Here is an 18,063-nt window from a genome sequence, read left to right on the forward strand (position 1 = left end):
TTCAGCCTGATGTTTTGGATACACATGGATACACATGGCCTCGGCCTACTGAGGACTGCACATCTAAGTAGAATGGTCATGACTGCATGGAATGGGTTAAATGAAAGCAAAAGTTTGGTGTGTTGCTTATTGAGATAGAGGGAAGGATGGGGTTAATTTGTTTTAGGACAAGAATGAAATTGCAGTTGTTTCATGTGAGGGGTTTGAATGAGGATGGAGTGATTTTGTATAATGGTTGGATGAAGGATGGGGTTATTTCATTTTAGGGTTGGAGAGAGAAGGTGGTGGGGTTTGTATTAGAGTATGAATGAAAATGGGTTATTTTATTTTGGGGTTAGAAGGCGGATGGGGTTATTTTGTTTCATTGTTAGAATGATGTTAAGGTTATGTTGTACTAGGTTAAGAGGGAGGACAGAGTTATTTTGTATTAGGACTATTTGGTTGGGTCACAAAAAGATGAATTTGGTTGAAGCCTTAGGTTAATGTTGAGATTCGAGCGAGCAAGAATAGGTTCAGAGCTAGACTTTTGATGTAGAGGGTTGAAGCAAGGCAAAAGGACGAGGGTAGAGTAAATAAAATAGTATGGCGGTCAAAGGCCTCAGGTTTATGATGAAGGTGGATTGAGTTAAAGTGAACGTGAGCTTAGGCCTTTGCCTTAGGATACAAAGGAAGATTCAGTAAAAGTAAAACAGTTTCAACATAAGCCATCAGCCTGATGTTTTGGATACACATGCCCTTGGCCTACTGAGGAATGCACATCTAAGTAGAATGGTCATGACTGCATGGAATGGGTTAAATGAAAGCAAAAGTTTGGTGTGTTGCTTATTGAGATAGAGGGAGGGATGGGGTTAATTTGTTTTAGGACAAGAATGAGATTGCAGTTGTTTCATGTGAGGGGTTCGAATGAGGATGGAGTTATTTTGTATAATGGTTGGAAGAAGGATGGAGTTATTTCATTTAGGGTTGGAGAGAGAAAATGGTTATTTTCTATTAGGGTTAAAATGAGAATGGGGTTTTAGGGTTTAAATGAGCTTGGGTTTATTTTGTATTGGGGATAGAGTGAAGGTGCAGTTATTTTGTATTAGGGTTTGAAAAAGGGCATGATTATTTCATGTGATTTTTAGAATAAGGTTTGTCTTTTTTTTAAGATTTTGTTTTTGCGTTTTAGGGTGGGGGGGTGGATGCAGTTATTTTGTGTTAGGGTTAGTATGAGATTTTTGGCTATGGTATATTGGGTGTGTTGAGGTGATGAAGGAAATGAAGGTGCGAGTGCGTATTAGGGGACCTATGGAGAGCCGTTCCGTTCATACTGCGCACACACGGCAACACTGTGCTTTACACACTCCTCAAGGTCGCCCCGCACGACGAGCAAAACAACGCACCCACGTCTCGGATGCCCAGCACGCTCTCGCCGAGGCTCTCCTCCAACGCACCGGATAACACTCGCCCAGTTCGTGGCACCTTTTGTCGCCGTTTTCCACAGATTAGCACGCCAAATGCGCCGCCGCCCGTTCGGTACGCCGGTAGCGTGGCACGCTTCGGTGAGCGCCGTATTAAACGCGGCGTCGTTACGCTGCCCTTCCCGTCTTCTCAACACACGGTGGAGCCTCTCGGAGACGAGAGAGCATTTCTACGCTCGCCAAGTTGAGCTTTCGCCCATATTTCGCTCGACAAACGCCGAGAGAAAACACAAGTGCGAGACTGTCGCTGCCACACGGCTTTGCGGCATCGAGCGAGTTGAGTCTACAACGTTCTCATGTGGCTTTTAAGGGCCGGCCCCCTCGCTGCAGCGGGAGGTTCTACAGAACGCTGCAGCAGTTTGTGCTCACTCGCGCTCTCAGCAAAGCAGAACAATGGCAGAAGTCGCTCCAGCCCCAGCCGCCTCGGCGCCCGCCAAGGCCCCCAAGAAGAAGGCCGCCGCCCGCCCCAAGAAAGCCGGCCCCAGCGTGGGCGAGCTCATCGTCAAGGCCGTCTCGGCTTCCAAGGAGAGGAGCGGCGTGTCTCTCGCCGCCCTGAAGAAAGCCCTGGCTGCCGGCGGCTACGACGTCGAGAAGAACAACTCACGCGTTAAGCTCGCCGTCAAGAGCCTCGTCACCAAGGGCACTCTGGTGCAGACCAAAGGCACCGGCGCGTCGGGCTCTTTCAAGCTTAACAAGAAGCAGGCCGAGGCAAAGAAGAAGCCGGCCGCCAAGAAACCGGCACCTAAAGCTAAGAAGCCGGCCGCCAAGAAACCAGCCGCGGCCAAGAAGCCCAAGAAGGTAGCAGCCAAGAAACCCACTGCGGCTAAGAAATCCCCCAAGAAGGCCAAGAAGCCCGTCGCGGCCGCTAAGAAGGCAGCGAAGAGCCCCAAGAAGGCCAAGAAGCCGGCGGCTCCCAAAAAGGCGACCAAGAGCCCAAAGAAAGCCAAAACGGTCAAGCCTAAAGCAGCTAAGCCCAAAGCGGCGAAGGCGAAAAAGGCTGCCCCTAAGAAGAAGTAAAGTTACGCCGTTTACCTTCATGACTTATTTCTCTCTTCAACGGCTCTTTTAAGAGCCACCCACAGTTTCATAGAAAGCAGCTTTCCCCCCCTTGTTACTGCACAATGAAATGATTGTTAAAAAAAAAAAAAACAACAACAACAACACAAAAATATCTCTCATTAGTTACCCCAAACAATAATTATATATGATAAATATTCTTTGGGGTTTGGTTTGGTCTTTCCTTCTATGACCACTGTTTGGTCGAACGTGTTACATTTGAGCTGGAAAGGGAAACGAAACACGGTGCACGAGTGGGGGTAATTGTTTCTTTCTTTAACCCGTTTTCTTTCTTCCTTCCTTTCTTTCTCTCTCTCGCTCACACAGACACAGCACGAGAGGAGGAGGGGGTCGGGTAGGAAAGCGAGCAGAGGTGGGAGGACGCTAGAGTCTGACGGCGGAAATGCGATTGGCTGTTGGTGCGCGTAGCTTTTAGCCAATAGGAACGTAGGCGTTTTTGCTATATCAACGGCGCTCGTTGGCCGGCGTGCATTATTTCAGCTTTGTTGGACGAACACGACTGACGCGAATCATGAGTGGAAGAGGCAAAACCGGTGGTAAAGCTAGGGCCAAGGCTAAGACCCGTTCGTCCCGCGCCGGACTGCAGTTCCCAGTTGGCCGTGTGCACAGGCTTCTGCGTAAAGGCAACTACGCTGAGCGGGTCGGCGCCGGCGCTCCCGTCTACTTGGCCGCCGTCCTGGAGTATCTCACCGCTGAGATTCTCGAGTTGGCTGGCAACGCCGCCCGCGACAACAAGAAGACCCGTATCATCCCCCGTCACCTGCAGCTGGCTGTTCGTAACGACGAGGAGCTGAACAAACTGCTCGGAGGAGTCACTATCGCCCAAGGTGGTGTGCTGCCCAACATTCAGGCTGTACTGCTGCCCAAGAAGACCGAGAAGACTGTGAAGACAAAGTAAATTGGCGCTCTCCGTTGATTTATCCATACACAAAGGCTCTTTTAAGAGCCACCCATTTTTTTCTAAGAAAAGTGCTGCTCCTTTACAAACACTACATATTCTTCACGTGATTTCCAACTGCATAAAAATAATAGCTTTATGAACCGATTTATTATATAAACACACCGCCGTCCTTTTTTTCTATTTTTCTCTCGTGTTACTAGAGTAGATAATTGCTGATATATTTTTTTCATATATTTCACGTACTGAGACCAACACCTCATGCATATGTGTATGTATACACCCTTCATATATATATATATATGTATATATATTAGACACACACATATATATGTTTGTGTGTAATGTTCGCAGTAATGTATATTAGTTTACAAATGTTGATTAGTTTGATCCTATTATTTTTCTTCTTATTATATATTTTTTTTTCTTTGTTGTTTTGTATTACAGGAGCCCGCCGCTTTGCTTTTAGGTTTGAAAAGAAGACGCCCAATAGTGTCACCGACGCATTGCCGGCCGCCCAATGGGAAACGGACAACTTCAAGACGCCCAATGAGCGGCAAGCGGCTTGAAAGCTTAAAAGCCATGTGAAGCGAGCGAGAACTCATTCTCTTTCTTTTCCCCGAGAAGAGTAGAGTTCAACGCGATGGCAAGAACCAAGCAGACCGCCCGTAAGTCCACCGGTGGCAAGGCCCCGAGGAAGCAGCTCGCCACCAAGGCTGCTCGCAAGAGTGCCCCAGCCACCGGCGGCGTGAAAAAGCCTCACCGTTACAGGCCCGGCACCGTGGCTCTGAGGGAGATCCGCCGCTACCAGAAGTCTACTGAGCTGCTGATCCGTAAGCTGCCCTTCCAGCGCCTAGTGCGTGAGATCGCTCAGGACTTCAAGACTGATCTCCGCTTCCAGAGCTCCGCCGTCATGGCCCTGCAGGAGGCTAGCGAGGCGTACTTGGTGGGTCTGTTTGAAGATACTAATCTGTGCGCTATCCACGCCAAGAGAGTCACCATCATGCCTAAAGACATCCAGCTGGCCCGCCGTATTCGCGGAGAGCGCGCTTAAACAGAGCGCTTCGACGTTTACCTGAAATACCCAACGGCTCTTTTAAGAGCCACCTACCCGTGTCCGCGCCGAAACAGCAAATGTCCGCCTCACCTCGGTGTTGCGTTTATATAATGTAAGGCTATTATGACGCGCGCGCTTCTAAATTCCATAGGATTGAGCGAGCGAAACCAGCCGTGAGACAGTGGTTGTGAAGATTAGGGAAAAAAGCAACTTCTGTATGTGTATATATAAATATATATATATATATATATATATATATATATATATTTCACATCAAAATCGCCATTTTTAACGTGTTTTAATACATATGAATACTTTTCTTTTAATTCCTATCAATATGTTTATACATATTTAATAGTTTGGAAACTGTTCATTCACCCCAGCAGAAAGTAGAAGCCACTGCCGCTTCAGTAGAACACTACACTTTACACTATGTAGTGTTTAGGCCGGTTTTGGCCTATTACATACGGCATTAGTCATGGATGGAGCGTAGATCCCACCGCGTGGTGAAACTATACAACTGCAAGCACAGTTTCAGAGAGTAATGTATGTGTATATTCATATAATGAGAGCTTGATTTGGGGTACTTACGTTTCATACATATGCAACATGAGTTTGATTGCATAGAGAGTAAGCGAGACCAGGGCAGCAGTAAAGGAGGTAAGTGTATAGTCCGGAGAGGAATGTTTGTTTGTTTGTTTGTTTTTAATCTCTTTCAATACCTCTACCAGAACAAGGCATGTCTAACTCTAAAAAATTATATGTTTACTCTATATGTTAACTCTATAAAATTCATGTTTCCCGTCACATTGTTTGTAAAATTAACCCAGATCAGCGGGAAAACTCGCCAAAATTAAATGAATGTTGAGTCAGTATTGTTTTGTGCTATACTTCAAAAATTACCTTATTTAGTACAGTCTAGCTTGTCTGGAAGTATAACCCTTGAAGTATGGAGCAAATTAAATGAACCTTCCCAGAACATGTAAAATGATCATTAGAGAAGCCTAGGGAAAAGAAATAGTGAATAAATACTGGCAGGGGTAAAGTGTTTGTCCTGCCTAGGATGCACCCGGTTATGTAATAGAGAGTAGAAGCCTTTGAGCCTTGAGTACAGTAGTGCTCTTCTGTGTGGTGAATAGAAGGGCTTTTGGAAGTGCTCATTGCAAACGACCACCGTTGTTTTGGGATCATGGGCATATATGTCATGGATGGAGCGTGGATGCCATCGTGTGGTCAAACAAGGCAAATGCAAACGTTAACTACGTAGATTTATTCGTGAATGTGTGTGAATGTTACAGCTTTTTCATTTGATAGATGGTTGTGAACTCCAATACGTCTACTAAGTCATTTGTATTGCGGTGTTATTTTGGTTAGTGTTTTTTAAAGTACATTTTTAAAAATGTTTCTATTGAAGCATACTTCAGTTCAGGGCATTTTAGAAGCCAGCATGGTTACCAGTTCTCATGCTGCCAGGCAATGAAATGGAAACTTAATTTAGGGCAATTTTATACACATTAAATATGATTGTTAACTGCACCAATAAATCTAAAAAGTAATTACATGTCTTTTGGGATGATTTTCGTTTGGGCTTGGGTTTCATTTTAACAATATGCTAACGATAAAGTCGGACAGAAGGAAAGGTTTTGAAGAATGCTTGAAAGAAGCAGTCTTTAAGGAAGGCACTGTATTAGCCATCATGACAACCAAACAGCATGCAGTTAGGTAAAAAGCCACCAATTCACTCACTGCTAGAAGCCTTTGAGACAAATTGTAGAGTAGTGCACTTCTATGTAGGACCTTTGTTTCCTTCTCTTTAGAGCCCTTAAACTCTGTGTATCAGTTTATATTGAGGTTCCCATAATAATCATAAATCAATAAAGAAAACCGCTCATCTGCTATCAAGACCTGACTGAGGAGCTGGAGGCCAGTGAAGCAAAGCTAAAATATGGAAAAGCATACGCACCCTGCAAGGTTTCGGTCAGAGACTTTCTTCAAGGCATAGGTAAGTAACAAATGAATACAAAAGTGCTAACAAAAGTTTATCAACAGCTGACCGTACTGACTTGCTCCCTTGTGAGTTAGCTTCTAACTCTTTCTCCTCTTTCTGATTTTGCTTCTTTAAATGTCTGCATGGACCAAAAAAGAAAAAATCAAAAAGATGAATTGTTTTATATTTTGCAGATTTACATTTTGACCACCAGATGGCATCCACGCTCCATTCACGTACTACGACCACAGACTTAAAGCTTAGCCCTGAAACTCCATCAGAAGCCTAAGGGGTAGGTCTAGCCAAACTGCTTCCACTCACCCTGACTTCATCATGAGCTCTACACTTACTTTGCTTACCACAATGTCTTTCCATATTTCTTTATCATCCACTAACTGCAACATATGATAAAAGCAACATTAACTCCCTCTGTGTTTATCTAATCTAACATGACTTTTATTAGAAGATGTAAAGCGAGCCTGAGAAATCCAAGGGGTAAACATGTAGTTTTAGTTGGCCTCATTAGGAGCTTTTCCCTTGTATGCAATAATATACCATTTTTTCGATTTGTGTTTGATCTTTCTTACTTTAAATGTCTCTGTGGACACTATATCTTTAACTTGTAGTGTATTAGATCAACGACTACAATTCCCATGATGCCTAACTAAAGATGGTCTCTGACCAAAACCTTGCCAAATAAAATTGACTCATCTGCTATCAAGACCTGACCGAGGAGCTGGAGGCCAGTGGAGCAAAGCTAAAATATGGAAAAGCATACGCACCCTCAAATTGGTGCAAAAAAAAAAAAAAAAAAAAAAAAAAAAAAAATATATATATATATATATATATATATATATATATATAATTAACCTGCATGGTTTAGGTCAGAGACTTTCTTCAAGGCATAGGTAAGTAACAAATGAATACAAAAGTGCTAACAAAAGTTTATCAACAGCCGACCGTACTGCCTCCTCCCTTGTAAGTTAGCTTCTCTGCTATTTAAATGTAACTCTTTCTCCTCTTTCTGATTTTGCTTCTTTAATTGTCTCCGTGGACAATAAATAAATAAATAAATAAATAAATAAATTAAAAATTGCAAGATTAATTGTTTTACATTTTGACCACACGATGGCATCCACGCTCCATTTACGTACTATGACCACAGTCTTGAGGCCTAGCCTTGAAACTCCATCAGAAGCCTAAAAGACTTGACTAGAGAAGTGCACTTCTGTGTAGTGTATACAGTGTAAGGGATTTAGGAAGTGCCCTATTGCAAACGTCACCGTTGTTTTGGGATCGTGGATATATGTCATGGATGGAGCGTGGATGCAATCGTGTGGTCAAACTCGCAAATGCAAACGCTAAAAACATAGATGTATACGTGTATGTGTGTGAATGTTACAGCTTTTACATATGACAGATGGTTGTGAACTCCAGTAAGTCTACTAAGTTCTACCAAGGAACTTTTGGGCATTTTAGTAGCCAGCATGATAACCAGTTGTCATGCTACCAGGCAATGAAATGAAAACTTAATTTAGGGCACCGTAATTTTGTTTGGGTTTTAACAATATGCTAATGATAAAGTAGGACAGAAGAAAACAAAATATTCAATACTGTATTATCTCCTTACAGATCTTGATAAAATGTCTTTAGTTAAAGAATGCTTGATAGAAGCACTCTTTATTTAAGGCACTTTATTATCAGTTAGGTAAAAAGCCAACAATTCGCTCACTAAGAGACAAACTGTAGAGTAGTGCAGTTCTATGTAGGACCTTTGTTCTCCTCCCCTTAGAGCCCTTAAATTCTATGTTGTATGGTTATGTGTATGTATGTATGCATCAGCTTATATTGAGGTCAACATAATAATCATAAATCAATAAAGAACACCGCTCTGCTATCAAGACCTGGCTGAAGAGCTGGAGGCAAGTGGGGCAAAGCTAAAAATTGGAAAGCGGATGCACCATCAGCGCAAAAAATCATTTAACCTGCAAGGTCAGAGACTTTCTTCAAGGCATAGGTAAGTAACAAATTAACACAAAAGTGCTAACAAAGGTGTATCAAAAGCCAGCCGTACTCACTTGTGAATTAGCTTTTTTGTGCTTCTCAAATTTAACTCTTTCTCCTCTTTCTGATTTTGCTTCTTTAAATGTCTCTGTGGACCAAAAAAATATATATATATCTATTTATATTTTGCAGATTTACATTTTGACCACCAGATGGCATCCACGCTCCATTCACGTACTACGACCACAGTCTTAAAGCTTAGCCCTGAAACTCCATCAGAATCCTAAAGGGTAGGTCAAGCCAAACTGCTTCCACTCACCCTGACTTCATCATGAGCTTTACACTTTATATCACCACAATTTCTTTATCATCCACTAACTGCAACATATGTCTAAGGCTTTATCATCCACTAACTGCAACATACTTTGCTTTCCACAATTTCTTTCCTTCCTTTCTCTTCCACTAACTGCTAACCAATATGGCTGTTATTAGAATATGTATAGTGGAAACCTGAGGAATCCAAATGGTGTGGGTTTAGTTTAAGTTGGCCTCAATTTACTTTATGTGCAAAAATATTTCAGTGGTGGTTTGTGTGTGTGTGAGAGAGAGAGAGAGAAAGAGAGAGAGAGAGAGAGAGAGAGAGAGAGAGAGAGAGAGAGAGAGAGAGAGAGAGAGAGACATGCATTTGTAGACATATATATGGCTTGCTTTATGCATACTCATTCATTCTGACAGAAAATACAAACCCTGTACTGGTTTGTGTGTTTCTTTAAACGTCTTTATGTCAATGTGTCAATGACACGATGTGTCTTTATCCTGTAGTGTCAAGATCAAGGACTACAATTCCCATGATGCCTAACTACAAGTTCGATAGATGACGTATTATTGATTATCTATCTATCTATCTATCTATCTATCTATCTATCTATCTATCTATCTATATATCTCTATATATATATCTTCATCTAATGATGAAATCCGATAACTGCACGTCCAGTCACAGTAAAAAGTAAACCGTGTGCCATGGTGTACAGTAGTGGGCTGATCTTCGTGGGTGCTTGTTTTATGCTTGCAAGGTCGTAACCCTAGTACTAAATAGCCATTTATGTGATTTATATTCAGGTGCATTGAGGAAGGACTAATTTTGTCGTGTGTGTGTGTGTGTAATAAACGCTGCGCACGTTAGAATGGCGTGATGTAGTGTGACTTTGTTGTATACGAGACCGAGGCGCACATGGCGACAGCCATCAGAGGGCTGACCGAGGTATTTGTCGTGTTAAGACATATGTTAGCTACTTTTAATGTTCATACATGTGAAACGTCATTTTTTTTTTAGTCCTTACACTACTGGACCCTGGTTAGCTCCGGTGTGTCGTTGTTAGCACGATAACGTTTGCTAACTTGCCAAAAATGAAGTAGATAATGATATCCGATAACTCGATTTTGCCGAGAGCCTAAAGTTGTACACCCAGTCACAGCAAATTGATGTAGAACTGCCGTTGCTGGATCTATGTGTGGAGTTGTACATAGCTTGGAGCCAGCTTAGCGATTTGCAGCGTGGCTAACGCGGCCAGCATAAATAGTAAAGCGCAAATATGAGCCTAATTATGAGGGGTCATTATTTGTTGACCACAGTGCAGTACCACATGCAGAGTTGTAGCATAAAAGTACGCAATACAGCCGTGATTGGTGGCTGTTGAGTGATTTGAGTTAACTTGCTTTTTCAGGTCCACACATGAGCTAACAAAGCGATTAGCATGCTAGCTAACTCGGATGGTACAAACAATAACATACGCCAGCGAGTGTAAATACCTGTCAGATAAATACACACTCGCTCGAGTCAGTCAAGTTTTATTATGAAACGGTGTATATAGCAACATTTATACGTTTACTGTCGTGGTTGAAACCGAGAAGCCACCTTGGAGAGTAGCATGATGGCTAGGTGTCTTAAAATTAATCACAGAAATAACGATATTACGGACACGTGCGTAGTTCTCTATATTGTTATTTGGAGCAAGTGAGGGAGAAACAGTCGTGCTTAAACCCGGCTACCAACAGCGTATCTTCTGGTTTTCAGAGCTGGGCAGCCTGTGTAGCTTGCTAGCTAGTGTTTTGTTTACAAAAGATTATTTTCGTTAGCTAGTTGCCGAAACGACATCGGTCAACCGAGAGAAAAAACAAGAAACAAAAAAAAAACAATTCCCAAGCAGCTCACTACTCCCTGTGGAGTGCACGATGTCACGAAAAAACGGCTTCTATACTCACCTAGTGCACTAGAGAGTACTGGAGTGCGGTTTAGGATTGTACAACACACAATCAATTACTACAATAATAACAATAATAATGTCAAGTGTGTAATCTTTCTAAGAAAACGGTGCATAAATGTTTATTTACAAAGGTCACATGGCCCCTATGCACTTCAAATTTCGTGAAAAGGAGTCAGAGGCTGTGTATGAGCCTACTTTGAGTCACTGTAAGTTCATCTTAAGCCTAGGTCACTGAATTTTATTAATTCATTCAGCTATTTATTTATTTATTTTAAGATTTCGCCATTAGACCAAGCTATTTCAGAAGTGATTTTAGCTCCTAATTATAGTTTAGCTTACTTTTTAATTATAAGGTCAAGCAGGTCTGGAGCTAGGCTGTAGGTTTCGAAGCTAAATCATGATGAGTTAAAGTATTCAGAGTGAAGGTTATGCATGATCCAAAGTGTGCTGCGTTATTATTATTACTATTATTAGTTTATTCCTTTTTAGAACACTTGGAGTCTGGATGCCATTGTGTGGCCAGACTGTGAAACTACAAGCAGTAGAAGGAAGACATGCTGCAAATGCATTGAGAAGTGATGCTATTATTGCTTGACTTTGACTATTGATTGTCCCCCCCCCCCATGTACACCACATGTTAATGAAATCCACATGAAATCCAAAAAGAGCACTTTTTTGAATTTTGAACATGAGTACATCCAGAGGGTACGGAATTAATATTTAATTCCGAATTAATATTAATATACTGTATTTTGTATGGCTACCCACTCAGTGGCTTTATGTGCAATCTTTGAGTGGTCTAGGCATGTTTGAGACGCTGTACAGCAAAACAAGCGTTCTGCTCACGTACAGAGTATGAGGCGGAGCTAATGTACTGTGACGTCGCTCGGTTCCCTTGCTTTCATTTAGGTCCTATAGAGGAGTATAACATGCGTGTCTCTGGCTCCCCAGCTTCATAGATTCTCTTCTCGTCGACTGGGAAAAGAAGCAGCGAGGATGTCAGGCAGAGGCAAGGGCGGGAAAGGCCTTGGGAAAGGAGGCGCCAAGCGTCATCGTAAAGTGCTTCGCGATAACATCCAGGGTATCACAAAGCCGGCTATTCGCCGTCTGGCTCGTCGTGGTGGCGTCAAGCGTATCTCCGGTCTGATCTACGAAGAGACCCGCGGTGTGCTCAAAGTGTTCCTGGAAAACGTGATCAGGGACGCAGTCACGTACACTGAGCATGCCAAAAGAAAGACCGTCACCGCTATGGATGTGGTGTACGCCCTGAAGCGCCAGGGACGCACTCTGTACGGATTCGGAGGTTAAACGCTCGGCCTGAACGGCTCTAAACACAACGGCTCTTTTAAGAGCCACCCACAAATCCAGCAAAAGAGCCTGTTTCTATTCTTAGTTTGTTATCAAATAAGGCAGTCGATCTCCCGCATACTCTGTATTAAAATGTAATATACCGGAAGAATACATGTGTATATATACATATAATAGATATGTCTGTATATATGTATTGTTTTCCATTTTGCCCCCCGTGTGCGTTGGTTAAATCCGAACTATATGTCTTAATAAATCCTGATAGAAAAAAAATCGCCGTCAACGCCGCTGTGCCGAAAAACAGAAAAACAGCCCTGTAGATTAAGAATGCGCGGGAAGAATGTTGCAAGAATCATATTTGTTTGTTTGTTTCAATATAGTCAATGATGGTGGTTATGAATCTCCCGGTTAAGAAGCTAATTTTATATATATGAAGAATACATATAGTTTTCAATTTCCCCCGTATGCGTTGATTAAACGTTTGAATAAATTCAGAATATCGCCGTCAACGCCGATGTGGCGAAAAATAATGTGCCGTCTGCACGGTGGGTAAAAATGCGCGGGTAGGCGAACAAAGAGAATGCTGCTCAGGGGAGGGGGAAGGGAAGAGGAGAATAGGGAGGGGAGGGGAGGGAGGGGAGGGGAGGGGAATGAAGGGTGGGGGGTTGGCAAGAAGAGAGCGGACAATTTGTTGTCCAATGGTCGTTTGACGGCATTCTGGAGGCGGTACCTCGTCTAATTAAAATGCTAGAGTCTAAATAATGTGGGAGCTTATCGCCTCCCCCTCATTCTTCAGTCTTACTCGACGAGGAGCAGTATGCCTGAGCCAGCTAAGTCCGCGCCCAAGAAGGGATCCAAGAAAGCCGTGACCAAGACGGCCGGGAAAGGAGGCAAGAAGCGCAGAAAGTCCAGGAAGGAGAGCTATGCCATCTACGTGTACAAGGTGCTGAAGCAGGTCCACCCTGACACTGGAATCTCCTCTAAAGCGATGGGCATCATGAACTCGTTCGTGAACGACATCTTCGAGCGCATCGCCGGTGAGTCTTCTCGTTTGGCTCACTACAACAAACGTTCTACTATCACCTCTAGGGAGATCCAGACCGCTGTGCGTCTGCTCCTTCCCGGTGAGTTGGCTAAGCACGCCGTGTCAGAGGGCACAAAGGCCGTCACCAAGTACACGAGCTCCAAGTAAATAGTGATAGCGGCATAATCCAAACCCAACGGCTCTTTTAAGAGCCACCCACGGTTTCTTCCAAAGAGCAGTTTTATTCAAGAACCAAGTAAGTTATAATACTAATTATTATTATTATTATTATTATTATTTATTAGAGAGTGCCTTTATTGTTACATACTTATTGATGTATGTAAATCAACTTACTTAATTGTTTGTTTGCATTTAATTGGTATAGTGTACTAGGATTCAGGGACAGAGCAGCAAACTAAAATACTGTGCCATACTAACTGTATGGAGTGGGCTTGTAGTGCTAAGTGGGATAAATGAAGCTGCACATCACCTGTGAAAGACCAGTCCAGAGGAGATCAGCCTTACAGGTGGGGAAGAGTGAGGCAGGAAACCATACTAGGGTTGACTTAAACCCTAGAATTACACACCCGATCTTTGTAATGAAAGCTGTCTAGTATATATAACCAGGCATACGGTTAGGCTCCCCACAAGCCTTTTTTGTTGGGTCACAGAAGGGTGAAGTTAGTTAAAGCCTTAGGTTTATGGTGGGATTTGAGTGAGCAAAAGTAGGTTCAGAGCAAGGCTTTTGATGTAGAGGGTCGAAGTAAGGCAAAAGGACGAGGGTAGAATAATTAAATTGAGGTAGCGTAAGTAAAAAAGTATGGTGGTGAAAGTGTGTTTAGTGCAGATGTGATCTAGGAAGAGTGAGTAACAGTGGCTTTGTAAGGAGGCCTCAGGTTTATGATGAAGGTGGATTGAGTTAAAGTGACCGTGAGCTTAGGCCTTTGCCTTAGGATACAAAGGAAGGTTCAGTGAAAGTCAGTTTCAACATAAGCCATCAGCCTGATGTTTTGGATACACATGGATACACATGGCCTCGGCCTACTGAGGACTGCACATCTAAGTAGAATGGTCATGACTGCATGGAATGGGTTAAATGAAAGCAAAAGTTTGGTGTGTTGCTTATTGAGATAGAGGGAAGGATGGGGTTAATTTGTTTTAGGACAAGAATGAAATTGCAGTTGTTTCATGTGAGGGGTTCGAATGAGGATGGAGTGATTTTGTATAATGGTTGGATGAAGGATGGGGTTATTTCATTTTAGGGTTGGAGAGAGAGGTGGTGGGGTTTGTATTAGAGTATGAATGAAAATGGGTTATTTTATTTTGGGGTTAGAAGGCGGATGGGGTTATTTTGTTTCATTGTTAGAATGATGTTAAGGTTATGTTGTACTAGGTTAAGAGGGAGGACAGAGTTATTTTGTATTAGGACTATTTGGTTGGGTCACAAAAAGATGAATTTGGTTGAAGCCTTAGGTTAATGTTGAGATTCGAGCGAGCAAGAATAGGTTCAGAGCTAGACTTTTGATGTAGAGGGTTGAAGCAAGGCAAAAGGACGAGGGTAGAGTAAATAAAATAGTATGGCGGTCAAAGGCCTCAGGTTTATGATGAAGGTGGATTGAGTTAAAGTGAACGTGAGCTTAGGCCTTTGCCTTAGGATACAAAGGAAGATTCAGTAAAAGTAAAACAGTTTCAACATAAGCCATCAGCCTGATGTTTTGGATACACATGCCCTTGGCCTACTGAGGAATGCACATCTAAGTAGAATGGTCATGACTGCATGGAATGGGTTAAATGAAAGCAAAAGTTTGGTGTGTTGCTTATTGAGATAGAGGGAGGGATGGGGTTAATTTGTTTTAGGACAAGAATGAGATTGCAGTTGTTTCATGTGAGGGGTTCGAATGAGGATGGAGTTATTTTGTATAATGGTTGGAAGAAGGATGGGGTTATTTCATTTAGGGTTGGAGAGAGAAAATGGTTATTTTCTATTAGGGTTAAAATGAGAATGGGGTTTTAGGGTTTAAATGAGCTTGGGTTTATTTTGTATTGGGGATAGAGTGAAGGTGCAGTTATTTTGTATTAGGGTTTGAAAAAGGGCATGATTATTTCATGTGATTTTTAGAATAAGGTTTGTCTTTTTTTTAAGATTTTGTTTTTGCGTTTTAGGGTGGGGGGGTGGATGCAGTTATTTTGTGTTAGGGTTAGTATGAGATTTTTGGCTATGGTATATTGGGTGTGTTGAGGTGATGAAGGAAATGAAGGTGCGAGTGCGTATTAGGGGACCTATGGAGAGCCGTTCCGTTCATACTGCGCACACACGGCAACACTGTGCTTTACACACTCCTCAAGGTCGCCCCGCACGACGAGCAAAACAACGCACCCACGTCTCGGATGCCCAGCACGCTCTCGCCGAGGCTCTCCTCCAACGCACCGGATAACACTCGCCCAGTTCGTGGCACCTTTTGTCGCCGTTTTCCACAGATTAGCACGCCAAATGCGCCGCCGCCCGTTCGGTACGCCGGTAGCGTGGCACGCTTCGGTGAGCGCCGTATTAAACGCGGCGTCGTTACGCTGCCCTTCCCGTCTTCTCAACACACGGTGGAGCCTCTCGGAGACGAGAGAGCATTTCTACGCTCGCCAAGTTGAGCTTTCGCCCATATTTCGCTCGACAAACGCCGAGAGAAAACACAAGTGCGAGACTGTCGCTGCCACACGGCTTTGCGGCATCGAGCGAGTTGAGTCTACAACGTTCTCATGTGGCTTTTAAGGGCCGGCCCCCTCGCTGCAGCGGGAGGTTCTACAGAACGCTGCAGCAGTTTGTGCTCACTCGCGCTCTCAGCAAAGCAGAACAATGGCAGAAGTCGCTCCAGCCCCAGCCGCCTCGGCGCCCGCCAAGGCCCCCAAGAAGAAGGCCGCCGCCCGCCCCAAGAAAGCCGGCCCCAGCGTGGGCGAGCTCATCGTCAAGGCCGTCTCGGCTTCCAAGGAGAGGAGCGGCGTGTCTCTCGCCGCCCTGAAGAAAGCCCTGGCTGCCGGCGGCTACGACGTCGAGAAGAACAACTCACGCGTTAAGCTCGCCGTCAAGAGCCTCGTCACCAAGGGCACTCTGGTGCAGACCAAAGGCACCGGCGCGTCGGGCTCTTTCAAGCTTAACAAGAAGCAGGCCGAGGCAAAGAAGAAGCCGGCCGCCAAGAAACCGGCACCTAAAGCTAAGAAGCCGGCCGCCAAGAAACCAGCCGCGGCCAAGAAGCCCAAGAAGGTAGCAGCCAAGAAATCCACTGCGGCTAAGAAATCCCCCAAGAAGGCCAAGAAGCCCGTCGCGGCCGCTAAGAAGGCAGCGAAGAGCCCCAAGAAGGCCAAGAAGCCGGCGGCTCCCAAAAAGGCGACCAAGAGCCCAAAGAAAGCCAAAACGGTCAAGCCTAAAGCAGCTAAGCCCAAAGCGGCGAAGGCGAAAAAGGCTGCCCCTAAGAAGAAGTAAAGTAAACAGTTACGCCGTTTACCTTCATGACTTATTTCTCTCTTCAACGGCTCTTTTAAGAGCCACCCACAGTTTCATAGAAAGCAGCTTTCCCCCCCTTGTTACTGCACAATGAAATGATTGTTAAAAAAAAAAAAAACAACAACAACAACACAAAAATATCTCTCATCAGTTACCCCAAACAATAATTATATATGATAAATATTCTTTGGGGTTTGGTTTGGTCTTTCCTTCTATGACCACTGTTTGGTCGAACGTGTTACATTTGAGCTGGAAAGGGAAACGAAACACGGTGCACGAGTGGGGGTAAATGTTTCTTTCTTTAACCCGTTTTCTTTCTTCCTTCCTTTCTTTCTCTCTCTCGCTCACACAGACACAGCACGAGAGGAGGAGGGGGTCGGGTAGGAAAGCGAGCAGAGGTGGGAGGACGCTAGAGTCTGACGGCGGAAATGCGATTGGCTGTTGGTGCGCGTAGCTTTTAGCCAATAGGAACGTAGGCGTTTTTGCTATATCAACGGCGCTCGTTGGCCGGCGTGCATTATTTCAGCTTTGTTGGACGAACACGACTGACGCGAATCATGAGTGGAAGAGGCAAAACCGGTGGTAAAGCTAGGGCCAAGGCTAAGACCCGTTCGTCCCGCGCCGGACTGCAGTTCCCAGTTGGCCGTGTGCACAGGCTTCTGCGTAAAGGCAACTACGCTGAGCGGGTCGGCGCCGGCGCTCCCGTCTACTTGGCCGCCGTCCTGGAGTATCTCACCGCTGAGATTCTCGAGTTGGCTGGCAACGCCGCCCGCGACAACAAGAAGACCCGTATCATCCCCCGTCACCTGCAGCTGGCTGTTCGTAACGACGAGGAGCTGAACAAACTGCTCGGAGGAGTCACTATCGCCCAAGGTGGTGTGCTGCCCAACATTCAGGCTGTACTGCTGCCCAAGAAGACCGAGAAGACTGTGAAGACAAAGTAAATTGGCGCTCTCCGTTGATTTATCCATACACAAAGGCTCTTTTAAGAGCCACCCATTTTTTTCTAAGAAAAGTGCTGCTCCTTTACAAACACTACATATTCTTCACGTGATTTCCAACTGCATAAAAATAATAGCTTTATGAACCGATTTATTATATAAACACACCGCCGTCCTTTTTTTCTATTTTTCTCTCGTGTTACTAGAGTAGATAATTGCTGATATATTTTTTTCATATATTTCACGTACTGAGACCAACACCTCATGCATATGTGTATGTATACACCCTTCATATATATATATATATGTATATATATTAGACACACACATATATATGTTTGTGTGTAATGTTCGCAGTAATGTATATTAGTTTACAAATGTTGATTAGTTTGATCCTATTATTTTTCTTCTTATTATATATTTTTTTTTCTTTGTTGTTTTGTATTACAGGAGCCCGCCGCTTTGCTTTTAGGTTTGAAAAGAAGACGCCCAATAGTGTCACCGACGCATTGCCGGCCGCCCAATGGGAAACGGACAACTTCAAGAC

At 43.9% G+C, this 18,063-nt stretch overlaps 4 protein-coding genes across 4 annotated transcripts; all 4 read left to right on the forward strand.

The window, feature by feature from the left end:
* The first annotated feature begins 3,048 nt into the window (after positions 1 to 3,048).
* LOC140547171 (uncharacterized) lies at positions 3,049 to 17,519 on the forward strand. The gene is made up of 2 exons (XM_072670759.1): positions 3,049 to 3,431; positions 17,102 to 17,519. The coding sequence occupies exons 1-2, from the start codon at positions 3,049 to 3,051 to the stop codon at positions 17,517 to 17,519; spliced, it is 801 nt and encodes a 266-aa protein (XP_072526860.1).
* On the forward strand, positions 4,064 to 4,489 carry LOC140546827 (histone H3). Its single transcript, XM_072670245.1, has one exon. It carries the CDS (start codon positions 4,079 to 4,081, stop codon positions 4,487 to 4,489), a length of 411 nt encoding a protein of 136 aa, XP_072526346.1. The 5' UTR covers positions 4,064 to 4,078.
* Positions 11,747 to 12,058, forward strand: LOC140546927 (histone H4). The gene has a single exon (XM_072670396.1). It carries the CDS (start codon positions 11,747 to 11,749, stop codon positions 12,056 to 12,058), a length of 312 nt encoding a protein of 103 aa, XP_072526497.1.
* Positions 12,876 to 13,250, forward strand: LOC140546738 (histone H2B). Its single transcript, XM_072670127.1, has one exon. It carries the CDS (start codon positions 12,876 to 12,878, stop codon positions 13,248 to 13,250), a length of 375 nt encoding a protein of 124 aa, XP_072526228.1.
* Positions 17,520 to 18,063: the final 544 nt, after the last annotated feature.

Source organism: Salminus brasiliensis, chromosome 24 (assembly GCF_030463535.1).
Source record: "Salminus brasiliensis chromosome 24, fSalBra1.hap2, whole genome shotgun sequence".
In the NCBI taxonomy this organism is placed as follows: domain Eukaryota; kingdom Metazoa; phylum Chordata; class Actinopteri; order Characiformes; family Bryconidae; genus Salminus; species Salminus brasiliensis.